Source organism: Nestor notabilis, unplaced genomic scaffold (genome assembly GCF_000696875.1).
Source record: "Nestor notabilis isolate BGI_N333 unplaced genomic scaffold, ASM69687v1 scaffold9375, whole genome shotgun sequence".
Taxonomy (NCBI): Eukaryota; Metazoa; Chordata; class Aves; order Psittaciformes; family Psittacidae; genus Nestor; species Nestor notabilis.
Window position 1 is genome coordinate 16,056 of NW_009929762.1, and position 17,102 is coordinate 33,157.

General features: G+C 40.2%; 1 protein-coding gene across 1 annotated transcript in view; it reads right to left on the bottom strand.

The window, feature by feature from the left end:
* Nucleotides 1-16,807, bottom strand: part of ZFAT (zinc finger and AT hook domain containing) — a gene marked incomplete at its 3' end in the record, with an annotated part of 31,254 nt that extends 14,447 nt beyond the window's left edge. Inside the window, exons 1-4 of the mRNA XM_010015135.1 lie at nt 16,588-16,807; nt 9,192-9,342; nt 7,063-8,531; nt 5,691-5,923 (exon numbers count right to left, since the gene is read on the bottom strand). Coding sequence (XP_010013437.1) covers nt 5,691-5,923; nt 7,063-8,531; nt 9,192-9,342; nt 16,588-16,807 — 2,073 coding nt within the window. The remainder of the gene's footprint in view (nt 1-5,690; nt 5,924-7,062; nt 8,532-9,191; nt 9,343-16,587) is intronic.
* Nucleotides 16,808-17,102: the final 295 nt, after the last annotated feature.

Below are 17,102 nucleotides of genomic sequence, written 5' to 3' on the forward strand. Positions count from 1 at the left end.
AGTTTTGATCAAATTCCCTCCTATATGTAATTTTAGCGCAATTGTAATTTTAAGCTTTTTGCAAATGCATCAAACTCCACATAAAAATGTAGGTCTTTTCTCCATTAACTGGTTTTTGGAATAGAAGATTCAAGGAACCCACAGTGCTGACAAAATCTTACTAGCAAAGAGCTGTTCATTTGTGGAATTAGGGTCTTTCAAATGATAAAACCTATTACCCCTAAATCTGTTCCTGATGATTTCGCACTTCTACCTGAACATGTTCTTCTAATGAAAATTGATAGATGAATTCTAATAAAACCCTATAGCAATGCTTGAACCTTTTCAAAGACTGGGTTGCACGATCACATTCACAATTTGGCACACGTAAGAAAAACATAAGCACAATATCATTTGGGGCTGTTGAGGGGCCAGCTGAAATTTGTTGACAAATCTCAGTCTGTTCCTCAAATTTACTATATAACTGTTTACAACATACACAATAAATGAAAATTAAAGACCAGCAACACCCAACTGTGCATTAAATGTATACTAGTTACTTTATTCATACTAGAATATGTTTAATGTATGGTCAGGTGTTGCTGGTCTTTAATACTCATTGACTAAGTATTTCTCAGCGTGCCCAGAACACTAAGACAAATACACCTTGCTATTTCATAAAGTTAAAGTAGAAAAAACCCCAAAGAACCAATGCTCCCCTCCACACACACTAAGTAAAATGCTATAATTACGACAACTTTACATTCTTGCTACTAACTTTTCAGGAAGGCAAGACTAGAAGCCTGCGCCTCAGAGGAGAGTCAAAATCATCAGTAAACGGAACAAGAGCTACAGAGCAACATGAAAATACAGGCAAGAACACATCTTTCCACGTGATGATGGTAATAAAATTTTTCAATAACAAAATAATCCAAACAGCTTTATTTAAGCAGCTAGAAAGTTATCACACCAAGTTCTGCACCAAATGATCTTCAAAAGGGGTATGTTTTTCAGTGTAACCAACAGATTGCACTTCTGAGCACCAAGTCCCTTCAAAGTGATCCTGTCAAGCTCCAGCCTCTCACCAAAACCATCCAGGTGAAACCAAACCTTTCACAGCTTTTATGTCCATGCCAGTGCCACAGACTTTTGGAGCTTACACTGTTAGTTTTGACTGTTTAATGTACTTCTGTCAGTGCTCTGAGAGCTTGTGACAGCGCTGGTCCCTCGCTGTAGTCCCATCACTCTCACAACCAGCCTTTAAGAAATCCCCTGTTGCAAGCGAAGTATTTCAGAGTATGCAGGTCACAACAGAGCCCCAGAGAAGGTCTCCACCACCAGAGCACTATAGCTCTTCAGAACACCCTTTCGTACACGACAGAGGCACTTTGAGGGCCTTAGGCTTTGTTATCAGTTCCATTAATAGCGTAAAATTAAGACCATGGCCGTAATAACAAGTGTTTAGGCCCAAATTGGACAAATACACTATAGAAATGAACAATCCATTCCCCTGCTTTTGTATAATTTTGTAGAGGACTACAGAGTCAAAGCCTGCTCCTGCATCTACTCGGATCAACAGGAATGTAATTTCTAATGCCTAATGAAACAGAATTAGCTCCCTGAGTTATACTTCCAAAGAGTGAAGATGTCCAGAAGTCTTCATCATGCTGTTAAAATCAGAATTTTCACAGAAGATTGCCAAATTATGCTGACGTCCTATTAAAATGCAACTTGGCTACAAGGATCTGATGTGCCCAGGAGGCAGCTATGCACACGTGTGAAGGAGGCTCAAGAAGAATTTGCTAATGGTTAGACAGACTTTTATGAAGGCTGGCAAGCAGCAGAAATCACAGCTCACAAAATGACAAGCACCTGCACGTGGAACTGCTTAAGCATGTTTTTTTGTGTATGTGTGAAATAACCACTAGTAAAGATGACTGGCATTCATTATGGAAGCAAGACCAAGGACAAAAGCCATTTTCCAACTGAATGCCTGATCATTAGATCACAGATTTTTTGGTTAATTCCGTCCCTTTCCAGTACCTTGCATTCTTGACTACGCAGTGGCACTGTTCCAGAGGCAAAGGTATCAAAGTCAGGCCAGTGATGGTCTGAAAATTAACACTCCTCAGGAAGAGGAAATAACTATGCTATTACAGGAAAGGTCAGCAGCATAATGAAATTTCTAAGCATCTTTCCAAAGACAAGAATCATTTATAGCCCAAAACGCACGTGACAGCAGGTGTAGGCACCTAATAGCAAGTGGTGGTTCTGGGTGTGAACTCCAATTTTATTTAGGAGCTTCTCTTGCAGCATTAATTACATAGATAGATTTAAAATCATTTCAGAGACCGGCCTCTCTGTGGTGTTTTATCTGCTCAGAACACTGAGTACTGTAAAACCCACTGGATGTTGTAAATAAACTGGTACCTGTATCAGCATTCTTTAGTTCCACAGCTGGTCCCTAATGTTACCACTAGCTCATTCAGAAGTCAGTAGAAACTGCCCATCCCTTTCCTAGCTGCTATGACACTAAGGTGAGCCACACGTGTCATGGTTTCTAAAAAACTCCATAAAAGCCAACAATTGTCATAACTGTTGCAGACAAGCATCAGAGGTAAAAGAAGGGTAAAATCAGAGAATATCTGCAAAATTTTGGTTTTGAATCAAGCTGAGCCTCAATTTCCAGGCTTCAAAAGTCAAAGTCTTCCCTGCAACAACAATGTGCAGCAAATACAGAGGCAAAAGGCAGCACATACACATTCCCCATCGTCATCTCCCAAGGAATAAATAATCCTAAATTCACTGCAAGACTTGGAGGGTGCACAGACAGTAAGATGGGTTGCTATACAGAGAGTGACAAGGGTGAACACAAGCTGCTTTTTAATAACCATCATTTATCCTGCTCACCAAATACTACAGGGATTCAGGCAAAAAGCAGCCAGGAACATGGTAATGAAAGATACACATTCATAGAAGATACTGAACTAAGAGTTTGCTATCTTCTTTTGATATGTTGATAACTTTTATGCTCCATCCCTGGCAGTGTTCAAGGCCAGGCTGGATGGGGCTTTGAGCAGCGTGGTCTAATGGAAGGTGTCCCTGCCTGTGGCAGGGAGGTTAGAACTAGTTGATCTTAAGATCCTTTCCAACCCAAGCCATTCAGTGATTCTATCTCTAAGGAAGCTTTAATTTTAATATTTATTGAATTGATTTTGCAACCTCAAATTAACATTAAAGAAGCTTCCCACATTTAGCTGTGCATATAAAGTACTATATTTCGGAGTGAGTGGCCCTGTGTGCACTAAGTAAATATACCAAGCAGTGGGATCAAAGGCCAATAAGAGAACTGCCAAGTTTAGTCACTAAGTTCTAATACATAAATTTTTCAATCTATTTAAATACTCAAATATATTTAAAAGTAAGTATCAGTAAGCATCCTTCTGAAAGATCTCACTGTCACACTGGTTTTAATTATGAAATGCACTTTCTCAGTTCTATTTAGTATCATGAAAACGATGCTCCTGGTGGGAGCTGTTGGACAGTCATGACACTTGAAAAACAGGTACTTACATAAGGATATGGGATATCTAATCTCAGGCTCTCTGTCCTTAAGTAGCCTCAGATATTACTTGCACAGATTTTTGCCATCAGATGCATATCATAAACACAATAAATTCAAAAGCAGCCTAAAAGAATGTCTATTATGTGAGCTTTCTGCCCATTTCATCACAAATTTAGATTCTGCTTAAAGTATCTACAGAATTGGGGGACAAAGGAGGAGGAAAAAAAATGTTCTCTTTTGTGTCATCTCTTCCATTTTGTCTATTTAAAAACTGTCCTGCAGTTTCAAAGGACTAGTACTTAAGAAGAGTAGGAGATGCAGTGTTCTGTTCTGTTACAAACACCTTTAAAGTAACTCCAGCTATTGGAAACACTGGCCAAGAGCCTACTTGCTGACTGCAGAAGATGACCTGAAACCACTCGGCACTGTACATTAATAGCTTTTTTAAGCAGCTGAGCAGAAATTGGCCACATCTTGGGAAAAATTAACATGAATCCTTAATTCAAGCAGCACATTTCACTAGTAAAAGGAAGTGTAAACACAGTATTTATCACAGTACTTTAAGCGAGTTGTGATGTTGCTTTCACATGTGACTAGGAGGGATTCGTCGCATGTGGTGCATTCTGCCAAGGGTGTGTAAGATTTATTTACAAGACAATGCCAGCAAAAACCATAATGCTGTGTAAAAAAGAAGAAAGACCCATCTGTGTGAGTATTTCCTTGCTCTTAAAGGACTGGAGAGTGAGTGTTGCAATTAAACAACTGGTATTTTCTCGTCTGTTGGAATAAGAATAAATTCAGGAGAAGGGCAAATTGCTTTTGGAAGTGGTTTCCTGCATAAATTATTAAAATGGCAAACTGCAAGGATGTAGTTCATGCCAATTTGCTGGCATTATCAGTCAAGAAAGTTTAAATACAAATAGCATGCCTGTCAAACATTTTCTGAAATGCTAAGCTGTACTTCATTCAACACCAGTACCTTCATGTAAAATGTATGAGGTAGTATGTTCCACCTAAGCACTCCAGATGGCCTTCAAGAAAGACTCCAGTTAAAAGCAGACTAAATTCATTATGCTGGGAGAGCAGGCACTTGCTGAGCACCCTTTTCTAGAGGTCAATTTGAAACAGGAAGGAACTTACCTGTGTTCATACACTGTAAGTGTATAAACTCTCTGGGTACACACAGGTCTAGAACGTCCCAGATCAACTATACCTTACAAGCAGAAAGGATCTTGCCACGTGGTAGGAAAGGTACATAGACCTTTTATGACAATATCTTAGCCTATTTGGGCCATTCATGCAAAACAATAAAACAACAACAAGAAAAAGCAAGGCAAAGCTGATGTGAAGAAAATAATTGGGCTTTTTTCTTAATCTTCCAAGAAAGGCATGTAAGTAATTTCACTTTCTCATTCCTTAGCTTTAAAGTATTTCTTACTCTGAACACCATAATGGATTTTTAAAAACATACTGTGAAAAAATGCAGGGTTGATGTAGAAAAGATTTTTTCCTCAAAAGATTATTCATGAGATAGTGTTGGATCAGAGCACGACCACAAAGCAGTGTATTGCACAAAGAAGGCTTCTAGTCAGGCAGGCAGCCCCTTCCATAGTCTCACATAAAACATGTAACAGGACACATTGAAGAAGTGACCTCTTTTTAACACAATGGCATTCAGAGCTGGAAGGCTTCCTGAATAATATGGGAGCCTTTAGAGCATGATCTCTTTATCTTTGGAACAACAGCAGAAAATGATAGGTTCAAAAAGAGTGTCTGCAACTAGCTGGAGCTATCAGGAAAAAAATAACTCTTCGACTTAAATTTCTTCCCTCTATAGTAATTAAGAGAGGAACATGTTTTCATTTTACCATTTTATGAAGGAATGGAATTCAGGTCCATGGAACTAAGTGAAGTAACAATATTACTCTCGCTTTACTCTCTCAAAACCCAAGGAATCTGAGAATACTGGGAAAATCGAAGGGAGAAAATGGATACAGACGTATCCTACAGGAAACTACGCCCTGTACAGAAGAAAGCAAAGAACACTCCGGTAAGAACCTGTATCTTCAAATACTGCCACACAGCTGCAAACACGATGATGATGACACTTAATTGAGACAAAGGTACGGTTTTGTTTGTTACTCACCAGTTCCGTGTGAACTTTAAGATGTGCCTGGAGCTTGTATTTATCTGGAGTAGAGTAGTCACAATGTTCTGTGGGACACTTCAGCAAAATATTACTGTGTTTCTGAATGACGTGACGCTTAAGGCAGTTTTTGGTGATGGAAGAGTAATTGCACTGGGAGCAGTAATATAAATGTTCTCGAGTATGCGTACGAACATGCATGTCATAATGGACCTGGTACCAGAACAACTTGCCTGAAAACAGAATTAGACAGGAGGAAAGCAAATTATAAACACGCCTAATTGAAAACTCCAATACAGAACCAGTTTTCTTTCAGGGCAAAACACACTGCTTGAATCCTGTCCCTTCTGGTTTAATGAAACGTTGTCCTAAAGACACTCTGCTACTGAAAACCTGTTTACAGAAAACACTTTTTACCTGCAATAGCCTAACAAGGGCAACTTTAATATAGCTCAATGATCTTTTTCCTAATGAGAAAGTCCTTTAAATCTGTTCTACTACAGAAAGAATCTGAATGCAACTGTACACTAACAGAGATTGTCAAAATCGATTGTTAGTTCCCTTTTTGTTACTCCTTCCCTAAAAGCCTTTCTGACATAATGGCACCAAACAGTGCACAGCAATTTATCTAACGTACAGTGTTAGGGTGTTCCAAAAACTTTATTCAAACTCTGATTCCTCTCCCATCTCAAGTCTGAAGACTACAACATAAATCCCAAATTCCTTCCTTTCCAGTTATGTAAACACAAAAGTTTCAGTTAGAATAAATGGGAATAGTGTATTACTCTTACTTTTATAAAGTCAAAAAAACAATTACAGTTGATCTGATTCTATGTAATGAAAATTTTCAGTTAAAAAAATATGGTTGAAAACAAGTCACAAAAATATACCAGTATGTATGTATCTACTGTAAAGAATGATTATTATTGTTATACGTCCTCACATACTATATGAAAAAGAGTCTAAATTTTATATTAAGCTGATAATAAAGCTTAAGCATTAAAACATGGACTAATGCTGATCACATGCCTAAATCTGCTCCGCTGGCCCCAGTGAAAGTTATGAGGTAGGAAGAGGCCCGTGGACAGAAATGATCTAATTCTGTCAAGTTTCACATCGACAGAAAATTGAGCATCACAAAGCAATTCTTCACTAGATTTCACTAGTGGTTTTTTGAGGAGTCATTTCATGCTATTTATACAGCAAAGAGTAAATCTCTCTGGACCCCAGAATCCATATGGAACTACAAAACTAATACTACTGCAAAGACACACAAACACATCAAACATCAGTCACCAGAGGAGCTGGAAAAAGATGGCTCACTACATTACATTTTAAAAACCCAAACAAACATGATTCTGCTGCTCCTTACCACAATATTCACATTCTAAGTCTCCATAAACCTTCCTTATCCTCTCACACAACTCTGTGTTCATTTGTCTCTTCTGCAAACTATCCAAGATCTGCATAAAGGCAACAGCTCCGCTCCTGCTGTCTGATGTAGCTGCATTAGAAGAGGCTGCCGGTGGACCGACGGCTGCATTCGCTGCTGGTGCTGGCAGAGGCCTTGTGGTTTCTGCTGCATTTTGCATTGGCACATTGCTTGTTTCTGATTCCCTGGAAGGAACAGCCCGATTTCTCTCTTCAGAGTCTGAAAGGTTCTCAGTCACTGCATTATCCTGACTCAGAATTAAACTTTTGTCTTCAGGCAGCAAAAGCTGAATTTCTTCACCCTGCTCATTTACTGAGCTGCAGGGATTAGCTTCCTCTTCATTTGCAGGAGAACCTTTCAACTCATCAGGACCAGAAGTACCATTTTTGAGCTGAAAGCAGTCTGATGCTACACAGGATTGAATGTCCGGGACTGCTACGTCTGTCGTCTGACACAGTGTCTCTGGTACATTCTTCACCAAAGGATTTTCAATTGCTAAGGAAAAGGCAGTATCACTGTTTGTGTCACCATTAGGTTGACCATTATGGTTTACATCTGCAGCTGTTGATTGACCTTTACAAGCAGACGGTTGTGGTGTGTTACCACCATCAGCACTCATGACGGTCAACTCATCTGCACTTTGTGCTAGCTGTTCACCAAGGGCTTCCGGCTGGATATCACCTCCCGGCTCAAGCAGGCAGAAACTCTGATTGATAGAACTGTTAAAAACAGAAGCCTCCTGCAAATCTGCATGCACATCTTTGATGTGAGCACGGAGTCTTACGGAACTGACAAACTTCTTCAGGCACACGGAACACACATACACAAACGGGTGCTTGCGAACATGAAGCTCAAGGGCTTGGTATTTAGTGGCTCCATGACCACAGAGCTCACAAGCAAAGGGTCTTTCATCCCCATGAACAAGCATGTGACGGTCTCGATCAAGTTCATTCTTGAATTTGCGCTCACAAATGTGGCAGTCGTAAAGAAGTTGCCTTTTGCCCTCTCGTGTCATCAAGCAAAGCTCATCAAAAACATCCTTCACCTTTTTATCTTGAAGGTCGTGTGTTTCCTTGATATGCTTGATCAGGTTTTTCACATCTGAGTACTTCTTTTTGCAGAAGCGACAATGCTGCTTGATTTTCTTATGAACTCTTTCAATGTGGACTTTGAGGTGGCCTTTGCTGAGACAAGTGAACGCACAGTAATCGCAGCTAAACTTCTCCCCTGTATGTTTCCGCATGTGAACGTTAAGGTTGGCTTTGATGGCGCTGGCGTAGCTGCAGTATGAACACTTGTAAGGTTTCTCATTTGTATGGATCCTCAAATGCGCTTGGAGGGAGTGTTTAAATTTGAACACTTTGTTACAGTATTCACACGTGAAAATCTTCAGTTGAGTTGGACCCAACCTAAAAAAACCCGAACAAACCAGTTATGTTCACAGCACCGAAGCTTTGTAACATAATACATCAAAATTACCCGAAATATTCATAAGGGACAGAAATGTTTATTTTAAAAGGTATTCTCCACAGGCTTTTTAAATTGACAACTTATGCACAGACAGGCTGAGAAAGTTGGGGCTGTTCAGCCTGGAGAAGCTGCCTGGAGACCTCAGAGCAGTCTTCCAATATCAGAAGGGGGTCTACAAGGACATCAGAGAGGGACTCTTCATCAGAGACTGCAGTGATAGGACAAGGGGTAATAACAGATTTAAACTTAAACAGGGGAAGTTCAGGTTAGATACAAGGAAGAAGTTCTCTACGGTGAAGGTGGTGAGAGACTGGACCAGGATGCCCAAAGAAGTGGTAAATGCTCCATCCCTGGCCGTGTTCGAGGCCAGGTTGGACACAGGGGCTTGGAGCAACCTGCTCTAGTGGAAGGTGTCCCTGCCCATGGCAGGCAGGTTGGAACTAGTTGATCTTAAGGTCCTTTCCAACCCAAATGATTCTATGATTACATTTCAGCTGTTCGTTCACTTAAAAGGCTCAGAAAATATTTCAGTTACACAAAAATGGACAGGGAAGTATTCGTATTTTGCATGAACACAAATACAAATGCTTCACAATTACCTGCTTGATTTCATTGCCTGTTCATATGGGGTTTGCTGAATAGCATATTCTTGATATCCTCTTCGCTGTGATGGGTCTTGAACTGTTGCCTCTGGGGTTGTGGGTTCACTTTCTTGGGGAGCAGCCTCAACAGGAACAATTTTTGTGGCTCCTAAAAGCAAGAATGAAAAATGCTCATTAAAAATGTCCTATTAAAATGTGTGTTATCTATAATATGCAAGTATAAACAAAACATTAAGCTCTGCAATCATTAGTTCAACTATTTTAGTTTCTGTTACAGTTAGTTGAGGCAGAAATAAGCATATTTTGAGATGTGATTGTGTGGAGCTAATTTATCTGGGTGTTCTTTGTTTACTGATCAGTGGCAGAAAAACTTAATGTTGGTCATCTGTAGTGAGCATTGAAGGTACTGAAATTCCATACAAATATTAACTTACACTGAAAAAACCCCTACTGATGGATACCAAACCAAGCATCCATTACTAATTGATCCCCTCCTTTTTAACTTCATCTGTCTGCAAGTCATCTACCCATGTGTTCAATGGGAATGCTATTATCTTCAAAAGTTGAAGTTATATGTATTTGTGTATTTATGTACTTATCCATACATACATTACAATTATTTCACACCACTAAGAAGTACTATAGAAAAATCTTTGGAAAAATTAAATGTTGCTTTCTGATCTTCTAAGTTTTCAGCCTATGTTACCAGAACACTCTAACTTCTATTCTTCCTGTCACTCCCTCTCCCATAAATGCCAGGTTGTCCACCAGGACTCCATCTATCACACTACACTATAGCTGCCCAGTGAGATAGGAGCTTACTGTTACAGTACAGGAGACACAGTTCAATCAGTGGGTTCAATATAAAGATGATAAAAAAGACATTAGACACCAGACCAGTGTTCCCATATGTCACTATTTTGAAAATAGAAGCCAATTTTTCTATATTTAGAATGACTCTGTTAAAGAAAATAGACCTTGAACTGCTCTATATGCATGGCTACCTCTTCCAGGCCTCTCATTTCCTACAAGTGAGACAAAGATCCTCAGTAAATGCTCTGCACTAAAGCTCCTCTATGTTCTTCTGCCTTTCAGGATGTTTGACCATTTCCTGAAGAGATCGAACTGTTTAACAGACTTTTGTGCTACCAGCATAAAGTATTAATCACCTAAATCAGGTGAACTAGGTAAGGACTAACTCATCAGTATTTTGCATACTTGCAGTGGACAGAATGTTCCAGCTCATCCTCATATTACTGCCTCTAAATTCCCTATGCAATTAATTGAGAGACAAATGCCTCTAAACCTAAAAAGAGAGATCCAATTCTTCAGACAGACTGATAAGAATATTTGCTTAAAGTAGGCAATCATGACCCTTAGAGTTAGGGAATAATACAGAAGCATTAAGAAACATCAGATGCCTCCATCCACTTGGGATGCTGCCTGAGTATGGCTTACTAATGGACCAGGTAGCCTCAGCAATCACAGCTCTATCATGAACTAATGACTAAAGCATATGCCCAGAAAGTGAGAAACTTGGTTTCTAGGCTCTACCCAGCCTAGTAGGTAGAACCAATATGCCCCACATCCCAGGAGAATTCCCTCAATGTTCCTGTCTCTAAAAGCAGCCACAGGCTAGGGAAATGTGTAAGCACAAGGTGAACAGATACAAGGTCTGGTTTTCCGTTAAAAATGTTGCATGCCAGTAAGGAAGATAGAAGTTTTCCTAACTGTTTCCCTGGACAATCATCTCAAGAAGTCAGAGTATACAAATAGCAGAAGAGGAAAAGAGGTTAACTGTACTGATCACTTCTTTCCCAAAATTCCTTCCTCCAGCACTACCATATTTTAAATGCAGAAAGGACTTCAGTTACTAGACTTTAACTATGCCTTTTGCATTCGTCTTTTCAGTCAATATCATCTGTTCTAAATAAATCTGCTTTAAGTGCAATAAGATTTGAGTTCCTTGTGACATTCTGACAGCAACTTCAACAGATAAGCACTGCCCAGTGTGCCTTATCTCTGGTTCAAACTCAGTGATGGCCTCTAAGCTCTTACAGTCTGTCCCTTAGAAATTAATTTATGTGCAAGTAAATTATGGAACAATTCCTGCACAATGTTATAGGCTGAAAATATACATGCATTTAAGAAGGAATTTACATAAATTAACAGATCTGTATTAAATATGATGATGCAAGATGCAACTACCAACTCAATGGCTGCCAGAATCCACAAGGCTTTCCATAGTAAGTTTTTCTTTGCTTCCTACAGAGATGCTGCAAGCTGCCTTTAAAGACAACTAGTAGCTTAAGTTTAAAATACCCCCTTTATATTATAGTTAGTCTGGTCTGTGCAGGTAAAGTAATTTGCTAAGGGTATGAAGTAAATATTTATTTCTCACCACCTATTTTTGAAGGAATGTAATGTTCAGCTTCTAGAATATCCTGTGGAATGTGCTCCAAACCCATACAACCCCTGGTAAGGCAGTTCTGAAAATGAGAGCAACAGAAACTAACCCTACCCATGACCCTAACCTACCCCTTACTCCCAAAATAAAGCTTTAAAAAAGGTAAAAGAAGCTTATAACATTTTTTTATAGGTTAGCTCACCATGAGGTTAAACATTTTAACTTGGACAAAGAAACAGAAACACGGATGGCATGAAGATTACCACCCTTTCAACAGAGCAGGACATTAGATTGGCTGAGCTAAATCAATCTAACTCCATGGGAATAGAGCTACCTGCTTACATTCAGAGGGACAAGCTATAGTTTTCCTCACCTTAATTCCGTATTTGCTTTAATTCAATACAAGGTTAACTTCTTTTCTCTAGCCCACCACTCAGCTACATGCTTGTGATGCCTCAGAAGTGCCAGCACAGGAGCATACAAAGATGAAGAGGATGAGAAAAGGAATCTCTAGCTAAAATCTATACCATATCTCTCCTTCTGCAAACAGCACAATGATCCAAAGGACAGGAATGTGCGGCCAGGGGCAGGAGGACCTCACTGCCCCTGTGACAGCACTCTAGCCTTACTGACCCAGCTATTTTAAAATGAGTAGTCCCAATCCTCCTCCTTTCCCCTGAGAGATTCATTTTGCCCCACTTTTCCTCTTCCCACCTTTGAAACGTGTGTGCTCCCAACATGAGACATTCCAGTTTGCAAAACTGGCAGAGAAAATGTGTATTTATTTTACTAACTTTCTGAAGCAGTTTACCACAGGCTGACACCAGTGCGAGAAAGAGAAAGTCACCTGGGAAGTTAAAAGACAAGCAGGAAAGCTCCCTTGGCACGAGTTTAATGTTAAATCTGTTCATGTGTCTCAAACCCACAACCATGATGGTGTAAGCTACAGGAAAGAAGTCATCTTAAACAGAGAAGACTGATAGGTTTAATGGAAACAACTTTCATCAGTTAAACTAAGTCAGTCCCAAAATAGTAGACAAAAATGACATCCTTCCACTTCTTCCCTGCTTCCCAAAAATCTCGACGGGAGATGGAACCAAGCGTTTGTAAACTACAGCACAGGGTACAGCAGCAGGAGAATACAGGTGGCCTTTGATGGATCGTCATTCCTCAGTGGAGATCAGGGAGAGAAAACCCTGCACAATGTTGTAGTAGGAATTTGTAGGAGAAAAAAAATTTCAACTCCTTTAGAAATTAAAAAATAATTAGAATGAAGAATTTAAGTATTTCATGCTATTTTTGCAGATATATATGGATTTTGTAGATCTGAATGTCTAAGTGGAGATCAGTGACAAGTTGCATTCCTAAGGGGCCGTATTAGGACTAGCACTGTTCAACACCTTTGCCGGTGACATAGACGGTGGGATTGATCACTCTCAGCCAGTTTGCTCATGACACCAAGCTGTGTGGTATGGTAGACATGCTAGAGGGAAGGGATGCCATCCAGAGGGACCTTGACACATTTGAGAGGTGGGCCAGTGCCAGCCTTATGAAGTTCAACAAAGCCAATTATAAGGTCTTATACTTGGGTTGGGGCAATCCTAGACACAGCTACAGGTTGGGCAGAGACCGGACTGAGAGCAGTCCTGAGGAGAAGGATTTGGGGGTGTTGGTCAACAAAAAGCTCAACCTGAGCTGGCTTCAGTGTGCGCTCACAGCCCAGAAACCAACCATGTCCTGGGCTACATCAAAAGAAGCGTGAAGGAGGTGGAAGGAGGTGATCCTGTCCCTCTACTCTGCTCTTGAGAGACCTCATTTGGAGCACTGCATTCAGCCCTGAGGCTCTCAACAAGAGGGATGTGGGCCTGCTCAAGCAAGTTCAGAGGAGACCACAAAAATGATCAGAGGGCTGGAGCACCTCTCCTACAACGACAGGCTGAAACAGCTGGGGTTGCTCAGCCTGGAGAAGAGAAGGTTCCGCTGAGACCTTAGAGCAGCCTTCCAATACCTAAAGAGGTGCAACAGGAAAGCTGGAGAGGGGCATTTTACAACGGCATGTGGGGACAGGACAAGGGATAATGGCCTTACACCGAAGAGGGTAGGTTTAGATTAGCCATAATGAAAAAATTCTTCCCTATGAGGGTGCTGAGGCGCTGGCACAGGGTGCCCAGAGAAGCTGTGGCTGCCCCATCCCTGGCAGTGTTCAAGTCCAGGTTGGACACAGGGGCTTGGAGCAACCTGCTCTAGTAGAAGGTGTCCCTGCCCGTGGCAGGGGGTTGGAACTGGCTGAGCTTTAAGGTCCCTTCCAATCCAAACCAGTCTAGGATTCTGTATCTGGAGGGACCCAGAGACCTTGAAGAGAGGGAGTGCTGTCTTCATGAGCATGTGTGACTGGTGTCAGATTAACTGTAGTGAAGTTTTCATAAGCATCGCAATTAGGAACGAGAATGAGTAACTACAGTTATATGCACATCTAAAAATACTGTTTTGAATGGCAGATACTTTTGTTCATAGTCTATTTTTAATGACCAGTGAGTAAACTCTGCCAAACATTCAATCTTCTGTGGTTTTTAAATGTGTTTTATTTCTTGTGTTTAAATTCCATAATATTGTCAAGGCTTCTAAACCAAAATTGTTATTAATGCTCAATTAGCTTGATTCAGAAGAGATTCCACTTTGAACATTTGAACTGTTGTTTTATGCAAGTTCTGTAATACTTTACTCCAGCTCCTCTGGACAACCTGTGCCACGGTCTCACCACCCCCACAGTGAAGACTTTTTTCCTCCTATCTAATCTAAACTTCCTCTCTTTCAGTTTAAAGCCATTACCCCTTGTTCTATCCCCACATGTCCTTACAAAAACTCCCTCTCCAGCTTTAATGTAGGTCATTTTTAGTTACTGGAAGGCTGCAACAAGGTCTCCCTGAAGCCTTTTCTTCTCCAGGCCGAGTAACACCAACACTTTCAGTCTGTCTTACAGGAAGGTGCTCCAACCCTGTGATCATCTTCATGGTCGTGTTGAACTTCTCATCAACCAACACGCCCAAGTCCTTCTCCTCAGGGCTGCTCTCAATTCATTCTCCTCTCAGCCTGTATTTGTGTTTGGGATTGCCCCAGTCCAGGTGCAGGACCCTGCACTGGCCTTGTGGAACTGCATGTTGTTTGCACGGACCCACCTCTGAAGCCTGTCAAGGTTATTCAACTCCTGCACAGAAAAAAGTCTACCACTTTATTCAGACTGTATTTACTCTGAGGGTTAATGCAAGCTTTCACATTTCTAAAGTTGTACATCTACCTTTCATATGCCTTCCAAGTAAACATCACAGAAAAGGAACATGGGGAAAAGTCAATGTTGTCCAAATGTCCTTCCTAGGAAGCTACAAACTAACTAATGTGTTTGAAGGGATTTTTAAGAGATCAATTTAATCATCATCTACTGAACACATCTACTCTGCTCTTGTGAGACCTCACTTGGAGTACTGTGTCCAGTTCTGGTGTCCTCAACAGAAAAAGGACATGGAGCTGTTGGAGCAAGTCCAGAGGAGGCCACGAGGATGATAAGGGGGCTGGAGCACCTCCCATATGAAGACAGGATGAGAAAGTTGGGGCTGTTCAGCCTGGAGAAGAGAAGCTGTGTGGAGACCTCATAGCAGCCTTCCAATATCTGAAGGGGGCCTACAAGGATGCTGGGGAGGGACTCTTCATTAGGGACTCTAGTGGTAGGACAAGGGGTAATGGGTTTAAACTTAAACAGGGGAAGTTTAGGTTAGATATAAGGAAGAAGTTCTTCACAGTGAGGGTGGTGAGACACTGGAATGGGTTGCCCAAGGAAGTTGTGAATGCTCCAACCCTGGAGGTGTTCAAGGCCAGGCTGGACAACACCTTGGGCGACATAGTTCAGTGTGTGGTGTCCCTGCTCATGGCAGGGGGGTTGGAACTAGATGATCTTAAGGTCCTTTCCAACCCTAACTATTCTGATTCTATGATTCTATGTAGTTTCCCAAACCTAAAGAATGTATGGAATTACAGCAAACTGTTAATGTAACACTCCTAAAAGTATCTTTCATCTAAGAAAGAAGACATACAGTGAGAGTATTTCCTCTATACTGTGGATAAAAGACAACTAATTTTTGAAGCCTTTTCTACATTTCTAATTGACAGAATGCTTATCTGACATCCTCAACAGGATTTTACACAGAGATGAATGTTTCCATGCATATACCAAGAAAATAATACATTCTAGTTGTTCTGAGAGCTATAAGCAAAACAAATACTCAGAAATGTTAGCAATAATGAAAAGGAGAACAATAAAGCCACAAAGCTGAAAATGATGCACAGAAGTTTTTAAAAGGGATTCTGTCAGTCAGGTGAGTGAATGATTTACATGAAGAGGCAAATGCATTTCTAGTGTCACAATAAATAGTTTGAAATTATTCCAAAATCCTTTGATGAAAAGGCACTACAAGAATTTATGGATGAGGACTCCTTTAATCATTATATAGGAACTTTACTTGATTTTCAAATATACATACATACCTTCTGTCAAACTATTTCTATGCACAAATACTAACATTACAAATATTCTATTACAGACATATACTGTTTGTGTTCTCATAAATTTACATTTATCATAAATACACACAAATCAGGAGCTGTAATAAAGATATTACAGGAGAAAAATACATTCTTTGGTCACTGTTCTTTCATTTTCTTCTTTAAAACTATTCACAGACTAAATGTAACTGATGTTAATGCAGATGACTACACATAGGTATGTGAAATGATGGATCTGGGAAGAAATATGATGGTAGTTCTAAAATGATGTAGCTGCCAGATGCAGAGACTCTGCATCAAGGTAATCAAATACTACTACATATTTTTCACACAATAATCACCCTGAGCAGTTCAGTCTTAGACCAATGACTACTTTATACAGTGCCTGCACAGACAAAACTACATTTAATTATACAACTTAATTCTGATTACCTGGAATAGCTTCATGGGCTGTCAAAACCACACTTATAATAGGATTTTTAGCTCCTGAAACCTGCTCAGTCTCCTTAGTCGATGGAGTTTTCTCTGTTTTCTGAGCCCTGGGCCTCTTTGGAGTTTTTTCTCGCTCATCTTCCTTCCTGTCAAGGTCAACGTCAGAATCATTACCTAAAGAGCAAACATCAGAAAGAATGTAACTATGTACAAAAGGCATGCAGGTAACACAGTCACCAACACAAGAATTAGGAGAAAATTAACACCACTGTAGAAAAAGTACATGTTATCAAAACAAGACCTGCTGCGTGAGTCCCTAAAGGGGAACTTCTTTCCCCTCAATTTAACTGTGATACTTATACAGAGAAAATAGGCACAATAAAGACAAACAAGCCAGAACTGTAAAACTGGACTCTCAGAAACATTTGTGTTTCTAAATTATCTTGTTGTTACTGTGAATTTTTGTAAAAATTCTACAAACTTTGTAGAATTTCTTATGATTTCACCATTAATAG